Source organism: Semicossyphus pulcher, unplaced genomic scaffold (genome assembly GCF_022749685.1).
Source record: "Semicossyphus pulcher isolate SPU_LCO1_2020_fin unplaced genomic scaffold, fSemPul1.0.p SCAF_3, whole genome shotgun sequence".
NCBI lineage: Eukaryota > Metazoa > Chordata > Actinopteri > Labriformes > Labridae > Semicossyphus > Semicossyphus pulcher.
This window is the reverse complement of record NW_027211704.1, coordinates 11,778,782-11,794,916: the sequence shown is the minus strand read 5'-3', so window position 1 is coordinate 11,794,916 and position 16,135 is coordinate 11,778,782. Positions and strand designations below refer to the sequence as shown.

The 16,135-nt window shown below is 40.7% G+C and overlaps 1 protein-coding gene across 2 annotated transcripts in view; it reads left to right on the top strand.

The window, feature by feature from the left end:
* Nucleotides 1-1,110: 1,110 nt before the first annotated feature.
* vgll4b (vestigial-like family member 4b) overlaps nt 1,111-16,135 on the top strand; it is a 34,974-nt gene continuing 19,949 nt past the window's right edge. The window contains exons 1-2 of one of the 2 annotated variants that reach the window (XM_069678314.1): nt 1,111-1,203; nt 2,696-2,769. In XM_069678314.1, the coding sequence (XP_069534415.1) occupies nt 2,706-2,769 (64 nt within the window). In that variant the 5' untranslated portion in view covers nt 1,111-1,203; nt 2,696-2,705. Of the gene's footprint in view, nt 1,204-2,695; nt 2,770-15,399; nt 15,758-16,135 lie in introns of those variants that run through there. The other variant, XM_069678313.1, reaches the window with a different exon arrangement.

The window sequence follows — 16,135 nt, the reverse complement described above, 5'->3', positions numbered from 1 at the left end:
TTTGCCACTTAATCTGACAGCCAAAGACAGGTAAAAGATAAAGATCCACACCAATAAAATGAAGAAAAAAACCCAGCACAGAATAAGTATTTCAGTGGAATAGTTTGCTGAACTTTATATTTATTTATTTATTTATTATTTAAAGCTCCTGTGAGGATCTTTTGGTTTGTGTTGATTTTGGCGCCCCCTGTGGATAAAGCCGTATCTCTTATCACTTTGCTGATTTTATCCTTTACATGCTTAAGTGGTGGTTTATAACAAAAAATCTCATCCTGCTTTCTCAATTTCGTATCACTCACTTTAAATATATGCCCTGGAAAATGTAAACAAAGGCAGCGTGCGGTTAATGGCTTCGTCTGACATCTACCCCCTGCCAGCAGTTTCAGGCATTAAAAATAACAATGTAGAAACAATCAATCTTGTCACTGATGTTTCATAACCAGCGAAGAACTTCTCACAGAAACTTTAAAAAACACTAAAGGCAACGTATAAACATGTAATAATGGGTTTCACTTTAGTATCATGTTGTTCTAAGCAGATATAAGCATTTTAGCCCATTTTACATATATAACACTAAGAAGTTATAGCTGTGTGTATTTGGTGCTTTTACATTAGGAAGACTTAAAGTATAGTGTTAGCATGTTTTGCTAACTGTGTGTGGTAAAAGTGTAAATATTCATTGTATATAATTTTATATTGACCCTAAGAAGAAATACAGCTACCTTGCTCAGAGGTACAAACAGTAGGCCTATGAGGTAGTAGCTAAAAGAGCGAGCTCTCTTTAATCATCTACTAAATGTTTCAGCACCCAAGACTCCTTGAGTAACAAACACGGTGACAGCAGCCTCACCTCCAGAGGATGTGACGCAATGCCTCATTATCATAATGTACGCTGATATCATTGCTTCAGTCCTCCACCAATCAGCGCGCTTCACTTTCACCACCTGCTAGGAACTGAATTCCATCATTCCAGGCATTCCTGCCCTCCCTCCCTCCTTCCCTCCCTCCTCCTCCTCTTCCTCGTTTAGCCTACAACCAAGTTTGTCCCGACAGCTCTGCTACTATTGTCTCTGCTCGTACGTTTAGCCGCGGCTTTTTGTTTTGAATCTCTGTGGGATATATCACTGTTTTTGTGTTGTTGTTTTTTTTATTTCTGTGTGGACGTTACTATACTGGAAGATACCAAAGTGGCGCTTGAAGGAGGTATGTGTGCTGCTCAACATGAAGTTGTGTGTGTCTGACATTGTTGTTTGCTAAGAGTGCGCTCTTTTTGGTGCACATTTAGTCTTTTATTGTGAAATGTTCAGCTTGAAATTAAGAGTGCGCTGAGAACAGTGCTGAAATAATATCCGCCTTGTTACACGGCGGTAGTAGTTGAAATTTCATTCACGTTATGAAGGCGGGTTAACAAAGTTTCTCATGTCAAAAAGCCCCTTTAGTGAAACGCTTCCCTCCAGGGATTTGGGGACATTTAGTGACTAAAGTAGCGATACATTTCTTTCACAGAGATTCAAATTTAAGCGATATTTCCCCTCTGTTTTGCCTTAGACCAACTCGTAAGGAAGCAGCGAGTTTGGCTGACATAAATACAGGTCTAGCTGGAATAAATGTGGACGCACTTGTTAGTAATATAATCGGTTTCAGTTTCGCCCGAGACTACTGTTTGAAACTTTGTCACATCACGCGCATCATGTAGACAGTGCTGTGTTGTGAATTCTTAAGCATAATAACCCTGAAGTCTTTGCAGTTAAGTTGAAGCTGCAGGAAGAGTATTTAATGATTCATATTGATTACAACGGCTTTTTTCCGGGAGAAATGAGGGGAAGGTATCTTAGGAATGCCAAAAGAGGGAAGAGAAGCGCGCTGGTGCGTTTTTTATCCACACATACCTCTCATAGCGCAGCCAGACTGAAGGCTCAACATTATAGTACAAATATCCATACAACGCTGAAACAAATAGTGGGAGGGCAGACTGCAGAGATCACAGTAAGGTCATATAATATTCAACAAACTATAGAAGAATGACATATCCCCATTATTAGGAGCAGTGGCCTTCTTAAAGTAGTACAATGTAAGTCTCAATCCAGCATTAAAACTATACTAAGGAAAAAATGCAGAAGTGTTGCTGTGGGTACAGAAAGTAGAAATGCAGAAACAGCCCATTCCAGGGTCTTATTATATACTGTATCTTTCAACCACAATAAGTAAACACAACATTTAACCACTGTTTTGATAAATTAATTAATTGATTTTTCTCCTTATTTCCAATATTAAAAATTCAAAACACATTAAAAAGCCTGCCAATTAACACATTATTTAAATAATTCACAGTTGCAGAAATTATGTTATATCTGATAATTGCAAGACGTGAAAAGTTCACGTTTGCCTGCTTGTGCAGTGAAATGTTCTGTTAAGTACAATAAAATCAGGCTTTTACCAACCCCCAGGTATCCTGTTGCTACTTGTGTTGAAACATATTTAATAATACCAAGCCTTAGCCTTCATGATATAATGGTGATTTGATTTGTGATTATAATTACAGACTTGTGTGATCATGCAACACTTTTGGAGCTCCTTTTTACTTGGCATTTATCACATATCTACTTTTGTTTTTGTGTGAAATGCTGCAGAGACATGAAAGCCGAACAGTCCTCAGTTACATTTTCAGCACTGTGCCCTCTCCTCTGTCTTCCAGGCATCCAAGCATGGAGACACCACTGGATGTTCTGTCAAGAGCAGCATCATTTGTTCATGCGAATGAAGAAGAGAGTAAGTTTGATCTGACCCCTCATGCTTCGTCCTCTTGTGTGTTTTGTGTGCCGGTGGAAGCAGAGTGTCTCCGTCTAGACTCAGTCAAAAGGTGCTCTCTGTACAAACGATTTGTATGATTAGAGTCGCGTTACATGTCGATGGACGTTATGTTCAGCCATAAGCCTCCTTGGCCCTGCTTTCTGCCATTAGACAATAGGCGTCTTTGTGCTGTGCAAACTTGCAGATACACAGGCAAATAAGAGCAACCGCCATCAGCTCTGCTTGTTAACCAGCTGCCTGCTTGTGTTAACCTGCTTTCACTGGAATCAGGGTGGGGTGCTTCTCTCTCTGTTTACATCTGTTTCTAACGCCATCTTTCTATCTCTGACTTTCTGTCCGTGCATCCTCAATCTTCCCTCCTCTCTCCGTCTCCCTCTTCTGTCTTTCCCTCCCTCCTCTCCTAATCATGTCTGAGAACTTCTGGCGTTGCTGGAAATAAATTCCTTCCGAGATTAAGGAGAAATTGCCAATCCTCATCAGCAGGCCTCCGTGCGCAGCCAGCAGGCCTCTGAGCTGAGTGAAACTTACATGGACACTTAACATTCAGTGGATACCGCTGATAATTGATCTGCAGTGTTTGGAAGTGAAAGTTTGTTGTGTTTTAGTTTTCTCCTCAACAGCTTAGCACGGATTGAAGAAGTTTTCTCTGGTTTTGCGGTTAAGACTGACAAGTGTAATTTCCCTGTGCATTTGTTTATGCTGTTGTGGAGGGATATGACGCTTCGGGGGAGAAATATGATTTGAGTTGAAGGTGAATGGTGAACTGAATTCCATTAAGAGAAGTGAAATAAAGAAGCTAGCTTTTTTCCCATCATTTTAGAAAACATGTCTCTTATTAAAAGTAGTTTGTCTTCTTCTGAGATGCATGATAATTAGTCAAAAGAGAGTCCATGTACAATCAAGTGCATTGATATTTAAAAAGAGCTTCAGATGTCTCCTGATTCACTGGTTTGTTCCCATAATGCTTTGCCCTAAATGAGCTGAATATCAGCTTCCTTGCACTTGTGAGTGAAATAGCCCGGGAGCTCTCCTCCTCCCCTCCTCCTCCTCCTCCTCTGCTCCCCTGCAGTGTTTTTGTTTTTTTTCCTCTGCGCTGATGTCACTTTTTGTTGTGGGTCGTGCATGGCCTCTTTGTCCAAAGACAATGCGCTCGACCTGTTTTATATTAGTGCGGGAGAAACGGGAGAGCCAGGCGGCCCACTGAGCTAGTTTACCGACCAGCTAGTCAGCCAAACTAGCTGTCAGTCGGCCAAGCAGGCTGAGAGGCAGTCGAGTCAGTAACCTCTGCCTACTTGTTGGTATTAATGACAAGCCTTTCTAACGTCTTGATACCAGAGCACTCGGGCCTGCTTTCACAGCTCGTTGCTGCAACACAGAAGGACCAATAAAGGCTTGTGAGGGCCAGTGCCTCAGCTTGAATGAAAAGCATAGTTTTTTAATCCAAACTCCTGCAGATAACGCATGTCTGCCAAATGAATTTCTCTGCTTATTGTTACACAAATGCATCTTGAGGGAAATTAAATTACACTTCATGAATAATGCATTGTTTCGAGGTCATGCTGTTGGCTCCAAAGTGGAAAACATGCTACAGTAATATGCCAAAATAACACGTTTGGCCTTGGTCTGGACTAATTAGGGCTGCCTGAATGTGAGTGCTTATCTAAATTAAAAACTCAGTCTGTGTCAGTCTTTATTAAAAAATGTGTCTTGGAAAACCTTTGGGCTTTTCTCTGCCTGTAGATTTCAGGTTACTGTACTTGAAGGTTGCACAAATAGTACTTGATGATAGGTTTACGGCAGCAGTGGCATTTCCACAGAGCAGAGGGAGACGGTTTGAAATATCACATCCTTATTTTATATTTACTGTACTTGTAGTTGAAGGTGGGAGTTGTTTGCCCTGAGTCTTGTCTCTTAGGCTATGCTTGGAGGCCATTGCAGCCTGAAAGGAACAATACATATTCTCCTTAAAAGACTAGACCTGACCATAAAGGACAGGGATTTTTATTTCAGATATGCACTTCTATAGTCTGTCACAAGAAATAAGATCAGCAAAAATAATATATAACTGATCTGAATCGAACTCAAACCGTTTCTTCTACACTCATAAAAACACACATTTCAGCAGGGCTGAGTGTGGCTGTCAGTGAGGTTAACCTCCCACCTCCTGGTTGGAGCACAGGCTGTCTGTGAACAACACTAATCACAGTTCTTAAGTCAAATCGCCCTGACCTTGACTTTACAGTAATTACACACTTACTAAAAAAGCAGTGAAGTAATCCGTGCCATATATTTAATGGTGAATGCGGGGAAATGTTTAATACTTGCCATCACCCCACCATAGCAATTTTGGTGGCTGCTTGGAAGATGTTGCAGTGTGCTCCACCCTTCCTGAGAGCAAACCTGTATTTGAAATCAACCTTAAACCGTCTGGATTGCACTTCAGGGCCAACCAAGGACACACTGAAATTCCTTTGTTTGTAGCTTGTGTGTTGTTTTCTAAAATATGGCAGTTTTTAGAATACAAATTCTTTGGTTTTAGCGCAAATTCATTTTGTCTGAAACCAGTCCACAGGCTCTGAATAAGCTCGTCGGGTCGTTGGTGTTAGATCAAAGCCACTGGTTCCAAAGATGGCCGGTTGTTTAGGGCCCTGCTGAAGAGATGGAACATGGACCTTTTGTTTCTGACAGGAACCACAACAAAAGGAGGACTGGTGCCAAGAGAAGGTGGTTGGCTGAGATCTGCACAGTGCCCTCTGCTCCACTTCAGTACATGCTGTACTCTGAAGTACCGCTTGTTTGTTTAGAGAAAACACACACAATCAAAGACACTTACACACACTTACAGAATCCCCCCTTCATTGTTATAGTTTCCACGGTTTGTTCAACCACCCCCAGTCTTTTCCTAACTCGGAAAGAAGGGAAGCAGTCCATTAGAACAGATCCTCTGTAATGTTTAGTCTTACTCTTGCTCTGAATAACATTTTAAGTGGATAGCAATTCTTCTGATAGAACAACACCATGAAATGGCGCTGATAAAATCACCATGGAGATGATTGAATACCATCTACATCTCCAGCTCATAATGAGGCAGAGATTGTTCCTAAGCCGTGGCCTACTGAGCCCTGATTTTTTAATCTTTTGGCCATGCTAGCAGCAATGTTGCTGTTGGTTGGTTGACAACTTTGCTCCAGACTAAAAATCACCAACAATTTCAAGGATTGTCGTGAAATTTCGGACATACATCAACATCAATTTTCAAAGTTGAAAAGGTCAACCTCCTCTGATCTGTAAATGTCAGCTCAGCAGCGACCTCTTGTGGTCAACATACAGAATTATTTCAGAAATGCTCCAATCACAGCCCAGATTTTGGGTCATGTGATCTCTCTGGCCTGAAAAATGTTCTGAACAATGGCGGTCAACCAAGCGCAGTGAACCGAGGAGAAGCAACTTATACTGGTCAGTGAATGTGTGGAGAACATCTGCCAGTTAAAAATAATTGAATATAAACTAAAAACACATTTGAGATGGTTTATTGCCGTGAAATTTGTCAGTGAGCAGATCTGTATTAGATCGTTTGAGCTAGCTTAAATTGCAGTCGTACTAGGAGTTGCTATGGTAACGCCGTAGTTGTTGCCCAATTGGGCTTCTTTTGATTACCTTGGGCTGGGGAAAGGTTTCTTTGTTTCCACTCACTCATTGTTTACCCATATGATTGACATGAGTTGTATTCAATCCTATGAATAAGGGGAGGATAGCACCTTCTTTTATTTATATTTTTTTTTACTTATTTATGTTTGAGTTTGGCAGTTCATTCCTTCATAATCCTATAGTTTTAAAATAGGTTGGATTTTGGTGGTTTTTGTTTCATGGCAGACTTTTCTTGACATTTCATGGCAGTAATTGATCACTTTATTGTGGTTTCCCTGCAATGCCAGGGGTGCATTTCGCAATTTGTGTATCTGGTTGCCTAACTGCGCTCTTTTTGGGTTGCGATAGCATTCATCAACATTTTATCTTTGGTTGTTTGATACAGTTATGAAGATTTGTATGCTTATGATTTGTTTTCTATTGCGTATGTAATTGTTTTACGGTTTTACACGGGTTTCTGGAAAGGTTACGATCTGGGCTGGTTTTTATCGAACTGTGCTGGTTTCGAGTTGTAATTGGGCTGGAAGCTATCAATCTGATTCGGCAACACTGGTTGTGACTGGAATGGAGGAGTACAGAGAGCCCTGTTGCCCATAGGCCTGTTGCCCTGTGTCTCATCATGCTGCGTGTTGATGTTTACGTTGATGTTGATACGTTAAGATAGTGAACACGATAAACATTAAACCTAGCCAAAAACCAACATGTTAGCATGCTAGTATTAGCATCTAGCTCAAACCTCCACTAAGCCTGAGTAGAGCCTTCCACAGCTGCCAGTACAACTAGACTATATGTTCTTTTAATACCAACGTATTGTAAACTTGCAACATGTCCTGAGGTCACTCACAAAACTTTTACTCTGCTTTTTCAAAGCACTATTCATGACTGAGCAACTTTGTTGTTGTTTTGTCTTTCATCTAAATTGTGCTGAATGGCCAAACAGTGTTTTTAATGTGCATAGAAAAGATGAAATCTGACTTTGACATTGGACAGGCTGGCAAACTCCGATTTAATCTGGTGAATGTGATCATGTTCTGCAAGTTCACACTAAGGTCTTTCTGTTGCAGTCCTCGTCTTGGCTTTCTTCACTTAAAGTTATATGGGAATAAGCCATTGCGAGCTTTGCAAATCAGGCCTTGCACGTGTTAGACTTTTAAGTGTGGTGTGATAGTCCTCCTCCAAGTAAGCGGCCGAGACTAGACGGAGCTTGTCCATGCGCGGTGGTGTTTAGTCAGATCAACACTGAAAGGGAAATTGTAGATCTTGCATCATGGCACTTTGTCTAAACCTATCTGGAGGCGCACCAGAATTCTAGGTGGGAGGTAATTTGATCGAGGATTCGTGCCCACAGGTGGGATGGGTTGGGTTTTTCAGGGTGTGTGCAGATGCTTTTTCCAGCAAGGAGTGGGTTTTGCCCTCCAGCATCAAGGTTTCTGATATTTCCCAGTGCTGCTTGTAACATGAGCGGCATAACTTCATCTCTGTGACTCATCTCCTCTGCATGTCTTTAAGGTGTTTAGAGGTTAACAGGGCTTGAAATGTAACCCATGATTAAATCCTTGGTGTTTTAGTAACCTAGCTTGTCACAACAAAAGAAGGATGCATTTTAGGCCGCCAGTGATCTCTTTTTCCTTAACTATTGTGAGCACTGTTTTCTGTGGTCAAATTCCGCCTTACACATGCTACAAAGTGTTTCTCTGTTTATCTGTGTGGCCTACATCTGCTTAACCTCATTAAGGGGTTAGTTTTATGGTTCCTTTAGTCCCTCGTGGTTGGTTTGCAACCTTACAGTGACACAAAAAACTTCAACTTGTCTTTCTGATGCAATATTTTTGTACAAGTGAAACATGTGATTGGCTTTAGATGTGCTGGTAGGTGTAAGTAAGGCTAGCTGTTTCCCCCTGCGTCCAGTCTTAATGCCAAGCTAGGCTAAACTTATATCATTATCTGGCTATAGCTGCATGTATATCATAAAGGTTTGAAAGTGGTTAACATTATAAGTTGTAATTTTATATATTTTTTTGGATTTGTGTTTTTCTGGAGCGTCACAGATGAACGTCACTCCTGCCATCCTGAAACAAACCATCACCTGTCTTTGGATTAATGATTGACATACACTATTCAAACTATCAAGTGTGTTATTGTGCAACTTATGACTGAACTTTAATAGCATGAGTCTGCAGCAATCATAACAGTCATAAAGAAACAATATAGGACAATGTTTAGGTCACTGCATCTAGTGTGTGCAACTTGCAATAAAAGTTGAAGGATGCGTGAAAGACATGCTCCATTGTCTCAAACAGCAGCAGTGTTTTATTGCATATTTTACCCAGAACTTGTATGTTGCCTATTTATTTCTTATGTGGTACTATGATGTTATTAAACGTTGACAGTGTTTGAGTTATCACCTGCTATCAGCGAGTGTGTGGGTCAAGGAGTCTGCAGGAGATAAATCTTGTTATCAGCAGAGATTTTATGAGCACTCTCATGGATGACTGGGTCGGAGTGATGTACAGATGATGTACAGAAACACTCGTCCTACTTTAACACTGAGTTTATTGTTACACTTGTGCTCTTCTTCTCTCACACACACTTTGTCATTTTTTCCCACTAATCAGTTAAATTATGTGAGGTATTATGGCAGGAATCCTTTATTAGCCCTTGACTGAGACACTGGCCTCAAAACAGTACTTGGTGCAGATGCAGTCAAGATACGCGCGCACACAGATTATGATTATGTTGTAAGTATTTTTTAGTCAAATGTGAAAAAAAGATATGATGGGTAAACGTGGAACTGGGCATGTCTGCCACATCAACATTTTAAAAGAAGTGGCACCTAAATCTGGTGCCACTTCCAGATTCTCATGATATCCAGGAAATCACTGCGCTTAGCCACAAACTTTTTGATAACTCTTTCGTTCTTGTGCAGTTTCCTGATAGGTTGATTTTGGTACCCGTGGCAGAACCAGGCTAGCTGCTTTTTCTAGTTTTATGCTAAGCTAACTAGCTACTGGTTGTTGCTTCATATTTTTTGGACATGCATGAGTGTGGTATCAATCTTCTCACCTCACTCTAGGCAATCGAGTGACTAAGTGCATTTTTTAATATTGCACACTTTTGTTTAAAAAATGTAACAACTATATTATGTGTGTATTTATATGGTTTATTTTAAAAAGAAGAGGAATTGGGGCTCGTCACATGCACGAGTCACTCTTTCGGTGTGTTGTCTTTGCTGTTCTCTGGACAATCAGACTGCTCAAGGACAGCTTGATTTAAAAAATAACAATTACCAATTCAGCCTTGCAAACATCCAGCCTTCTCAGCCTTCAGATACACTTCACTCGGTTTAAACTGATCTGTTTATCGCAGCACTAACACACACACACAAGCATAGGCACTTACGTCATCGTCACGGTATTGGTAAGTGTCGTGGCTCATTAAGAATAGAGGGGCAAGAGGCCACCATGGTCATAAGGTCAAGTGTCAAAGGGTCATAGGTGCAAATCACAAGGTTAAATATAATGGACCCTTTCGCATTTCGTTTTTTTCTCACTTTTCTTTGACGCATACAATTTGACTGCTATTCTTTCAAAACAAGACACCATGTTTTTTCACTTTTTGTGACATTTGTGAAATATATGTTAGTTACAAAAGATGCTGTTAATTAAGTTGTTCCATCTGTGATTGGATAAAACAAATGTTTTTTAGTGCTGATTTGATATAGTTAATTCCAAACTTCCAAAACAGTTTTCTAACAACAAGTTAAATGTATTAAATGTTTTGATACTTTGGTTTTTATGGGTCCTTGTGAGTATTTGCTTGTATTTGGGGATCATGTCAACTCTCAGAAGCCATGTCCTACGCTCGCTCTCAGTAAATGCCAGGCTCATTGGTCTCGTACCAGCTCTGCTGTCTTAGCGAGGGAACTTTTTCTCAGAGCTGTGCTGACCACACATACTTTACATTCCTCTCTTTTTGATAGCACTCACCATAGTTACTCAGAATGAAATGAAACAGGATTGCAACGCCTCTCACAAACCGAAGTTAACCTTTATCGTGCTGAAAATGTTTCACTGTATGCTGGTTTAGTCCAAATTAATTTGAAGAAGATAGCAAGGGAGGTACATGGTTGTACCTGATAGTCTGTGAACACAGTCCTCTCAGAGAAGTATGTGTTGTATTCGTAGCCTCGGCATCCAGTGATAAGGTTGGGAGTTGACGACATCCGAGCAGAGCGAAGGGTGTAATCCAGGCCCAGATTCTGAACATGAGTGGCAATGGCACAGAGCCTGCTGTCCCCAAGTAGGAGCCGTCTTGGCCAATAAATGATAAGCCCTTAGGGTCAGTTAGTTACCAGGTAATTGGTAGCATGGCAAGAATGTTGTCATACGTCCCATTGGCCAATGGAGGCACCCATAATTTTCCATGACAAGAAATAAGATCTGTATGAAGTTAGATAGTAGGAACGCCTGATCTTTCTTAAATTAGCAACAAAACAGACCCGTCACAACCGCAAAATATATATCTAAAAGTTTGTGTGTTTGACAAATTTGATCTTGATAGAGTGAATACTCACTGCTGTGCATTAGATACCCTCTTCACCTTCTGTGCTGGTATATGAGACATCTCAATCTCAGGAAATATTTGCATCTCACGATCAGATCTGAGTCTTGTTTCAGGCGGTTCCATACTTGTCCTAACATACAGTACAATATCTAACCTTGTATCACCGGAGTGTGAGAGTGCAGCAACTGTCTGCCTCGTGTAGATTGTTTTTATCTGTTGTAAACAAAAGTTGGCAGGGAAGCTGAGAAGGTAGAGCACTGAAGACAAGGAGGAGGAGAAGAACAGGTTCAAGATGGACATTTTACTGAGGCTGCCAAGGTCTAATAGTGTACTTTAAGAGAATAGCTCTGGTAAATCGATAGAAAAAGAATTGCAGACAGGAATAAGAAGCATAGAGGGCGGATTGACTGCAGGTCAGTTTGGGAGAAGAGTGGGACACTTTGCTCAATTGGTAATAGGAAAGCAGGACAGGTGGCCTTAGAAGGAGTGTGGCACAGATGACTTGGGTGTGTTGGCTGTGAAAGAACACTCTGCACAGTCCTCAGCTGGCTTATCTCGTCTCTGTCACTGCAGATTGTATAACAATACTGAGAAACCATAACTCTGGTTGTACACTGGGGATCTTGCTCTGTATTGAACTGCATCCTTATCTGATGGTAGTGTTCAGAAATGATCGAAGTCTAAAATGTAAAAAATGGTCCAAATTAAACATTCAAACAGCAAGTTGGTCTGACATCTTATGCCACACAAACACACAGACACACACACACACAAACACAGATAACACAAAGGTGGGAAATGACTGAATAGCTTCACTTCCAAACAACCACCTGTTGTTATCATTGTTTCAGTGCAGTAACCTGATATTTCCTCCTCTGTGACTGACTGGGTGTTGATCCAAACACTCCCCGGAGCCTTCCGTAATAGTGTCTCATTGCAGCTTTATAATTGTTCCCTCTGGATGCTGCTAGAATGATGTAAATGTCTTCACAGAAACCTGATCTTCTTTTGGTTTCCTGCTTGGCTTTTGACAAGCAGAGACATTTATGGCAAACTTTGATTAATGTGTATGAGATAAGTAAAACATTTGTTACACTCAGATGGTTATAATTTATGGAGCACCAACCTGTGCTATCATAACTTGTAATTCAGGTCCGCCTGCTCAGGTGTTTGCAGACATTATATGTCATCAAACATTTTGCAGCCTCAAGGTTTGTGGAGAAGTCACAGTTAAGTAACCACCCTGATACCAAGAGCTGAGACAACACACTTCAGACGGGTTCAACGTCTTCAAATGCATTATGTCACTGTGTAAACAAAGCCAGTAATGGTGTGGTGCTACTTCAACAGAGGGCGCTATAAAGTAATCGAGGATTTGACCTTTGACCTCTGCTGGTGTGAGAAGTTTTCCATACTTTATGATGTTTTTAATCAAGTTTAAAGGAAGTTTCTCTTTTATTTTCAACAGGGCCTAAATATAATTTAAATAAGACATAAGTAAACAAATATAAAAGGACAGAAGCAAGTCACCCCTTTTTTTTACCCTCTGGTGTCATCCTATTCTGCCAGTGTGTGGGACACAACATCGCAGCGTGTTAATAAAGCATTAGGATGAATCACCACCTGGCCTGTGCGGTGTGTTGTTATCCAGACACACCCTCTCCCCAGAGAAGCCTGGACCTGTTCAGAGAGACACACAACACCGCAGGAGATTAAGAAGGTGTGGTAGCCCCTTGTCCTGATAGATCAAGGAAGTAAAGGGGGATAATAACAGGAAAGCAGGACGTCTACACTAAGGAGATGAAGGGCAGATGTGTACCTACACCACTATGTGAATAATGGGTGAGTGGGTGGGTGCGCTGATAGATCCTAAACCCTTGTCACCGAACTAATTGTAGAAGTTAAACTATTTATTGGTAGAATGACGCATTCATTCGTTTTACACTAAAATTTGCATTTAATTTTGTCTATACTTTTGTATACATACTACTTGCATGTAGCTATTTGTTTTCGACTCATGCTGAAGGAGGCAAGCTTGGGAGCCAGTAAGGAAATAAAAGGTTATTACCACAGTAGGCTAAGCTATGTGTAACAACTTGTCTCTTCGGGAGAAAGAGGTGGAATTTCACCAACTAATTGTGTAACCATTAATCTCCTTAGTATACTTGTTAAAGCTTACAGCAAGCCAGAACAAAGACACTGTGTTTGAGACTTTGTTTCCTTTTTTGCTAAATTGAAGTCAAGTGTTTGTGATAACTGCCAAACAAATGAGGAACGCTAACGCTAAAGCTAACACTCACCAAACTACATTTGTATGAAGCCTTTTTTTACTTCACTTCCTGCAGGAAGTTTTTATATGATGTCACACACTTGTGCACAATAACACATTTCAGGCCTCCTGCACTGTAAGCCTGTGAGTTAGCTGTGACCTGCAGCTGTAGTAGCTGTAGTAGCAGCAGTAGCGCTGAATGAAGCTTCTGTCTGAGCTCAGCCTTGTTGTGTGTGAGACTGGAAACAATGGGTGTCCAATGAGACAAGAAGCATGTTCCTTAGTTCTGAGTCACCGTTACAAGGAAGCAAGAGAGGGAGGGGGGGTCCTTTTGTGTGTATTTGTGTGCTTGTGTTTGTACGACAAAGAAGGGGGGGGAGGCGTTTGGAAAGACCTGGGATGATGCGTGTGTGCAGCAGAGGAGCATTGATGTACAAGTTTTTCTGTTAAGATGCATACATAGCCTACTGGGGTTGTTTTGTAGTTGTGGCCTGTATGTGTGCATGAGAAAGAGAGAGAGAGAGAGTAAAGTCCTTTGCATAATTAGTCTCTTAATCCAGGTTTTACGTGTTAGAAGTTAGTGAGAGAATGGTCAGCGAAGCAGCCATAACTTAACTTAATAAATCTGCTTTTAACCTGCATGGAGCCAGTTAGATAAAATGACTTCCACCTGCCTGAAAAGTTAATTTTTCTCTTAGTTAATTATCTGTCTTGCTGTTTTTCTTCTTCTTCCATGTTATATTTGGTTATCATGGCACAAAGCTAAGGGTACAAGACTAGGCAAAGGCAAAGCAGTACTTATTTTCTTGTTCCCTCTTTTTCAGGCCATTTCTGTCCTACTGTTTTTTCCTGGCTTCTTGAATATATTTCATTTTGTACTTTTAAACTGGGTCATATTTAATCACTTTGCAGTGACATTGCATGTATTTCGTCTGAGCTTTTCACGACGCCTCTCCTCTCTCTTCCTGTGTGTTTGAGGGAATGTGTCACACAAAAGCACGCACATGGCAAATGTGTGCCTGTGTAAACTCACACTCTAAAGCACCACCACACCCTGCTCATTATGTTCTCAGTCAAATGCCCTGAAGGAAACTGCTCCCTCAAACCATGTTTTGTCATGACAGTCATATTCACAGGCTATTCATCTTTGATGATGATGATACCCGTTTCCTTATTTCATCTCACTTTACTCTTGCTTTTCCCCCAGTCTCTTCTTTGAAAACAAACCTGGGAGTAACCTCTCTTAAACACCAGGGGGCAGAAGAGAACCACTGTAAAATTGTTGTTTCCCCATTCACATCAACATAGTGAAGTTTGTTTTCCCTCCATTTGTAGGACTACTACAGGGGATTTACCCATTTTATCACAGTGTAAACATAGGATGACTCTTTTTACTCACTATGCCAACATACACAGTCTTTAGTCTGATTTATAGTGTAGCCTTGTGTTCTGTTAGAGTAAAGAACTTGGCACATTAAAACAAAAAAATAAACAAACAAAACACTGACATTCGAGGGGAAACCATCTTGATAACCGAAAGGAAAAGCTTTAAAGCAGAAACACTTTAAACAGAATCATAGTTCCCTTTGTGTTTACCTTATTGCCTTTTTCTTCTTCTTTGTCTGTCATATTACTTGCTTTCTTCCTTTTACTTTTACTTTTTTCATCTCATTGCTCTGTCTGTGAAATTTCAATTAGTAGTAACTTATCAAACGTAATAACTTGTCTTTAGTCCTTTAATACTCATGTTGGAACTGACATCATGAAATAAGCTTGCCATAATCCACTTTTATGGCACCTTTTTAGCTTCTTGTTGTTCCTCAACAATCTGGGCTATGTATAATATCTTGTAAACTACTAACTAAACTAAACTACTACACTGGAACCTGCGATAGTTTAAAACTTTAATACTGGATTACTGCAGCTCTTGTGGTCTCTCTGCCCCCTCTCTCTCTGGGTTTGTTTGGAGAGGCTGATCTTGTGCGTAAAACATCCCCGATATTTGAGGCGCTCCAGGGATTTAGCGAGCATGCCCAGTGCGCCCCTCTCAGCAGCAGAGGAAACCACTGGTGCAGCATAGAAGTCATACCAAGCATAGCCTGCGTGTCAGTGCAGTCGACTTACAGCTGGCTGTGAGGAGAACTGACGCTACTCTCTTTTTGCTCTTTATCACCGCGATACATTCACTCGTATTTTAAAAAAAAGTACCTTAAACTCTTTAGAATAACAAGGGAAACCGGTTTAAATTCTCTTTGTAGGGGTTTCTATTTTATTAACGGGTATTCTTCCAAACTAAAGTTGGAGGCTGGGCCTTTAGCTTTTTGACCGTCGCTTGAGAGGAGAAGAAAAAAAAAGCTGGTCTTTTTTTGCTAACAACTCGATAAATGCTACTAACGAAAATGGACCTGTTGAACTACCAGTACCTGGACAAAATGAACAACAACATTGGCATTCTTTGCTACGAAGGTAAAGTGGAGGGTTTGGGGCTGTTTGTGGGTGTTACTACGGTTGTTTTTAAAATCTAGAAGCGGCCGTTGCCGTTACGCTGTGAGTTCACCTTCGCGACGGAGTTGATGGAAGTTTTCACTCAAGTTACTTAGCTAAACGTTCTCTTCATAAATCGTGCACAGAAAAGTTTTAACTTTGTATACATGCTGAATTGTATCTCTTGACTTTCTACAGAAGTTATGAAGATTTACTGACACTGCTTATAACATTGCAGAGTTAAAACAAAGCGAGCGAACGATATATTTCTATTGAACGTAGTTAACTTCTACCGTTAGCTACATGGTAAAATAAACGCTTTTTTGCACTTTTAGCTAACTAGGTCAACGCTATTTGCTT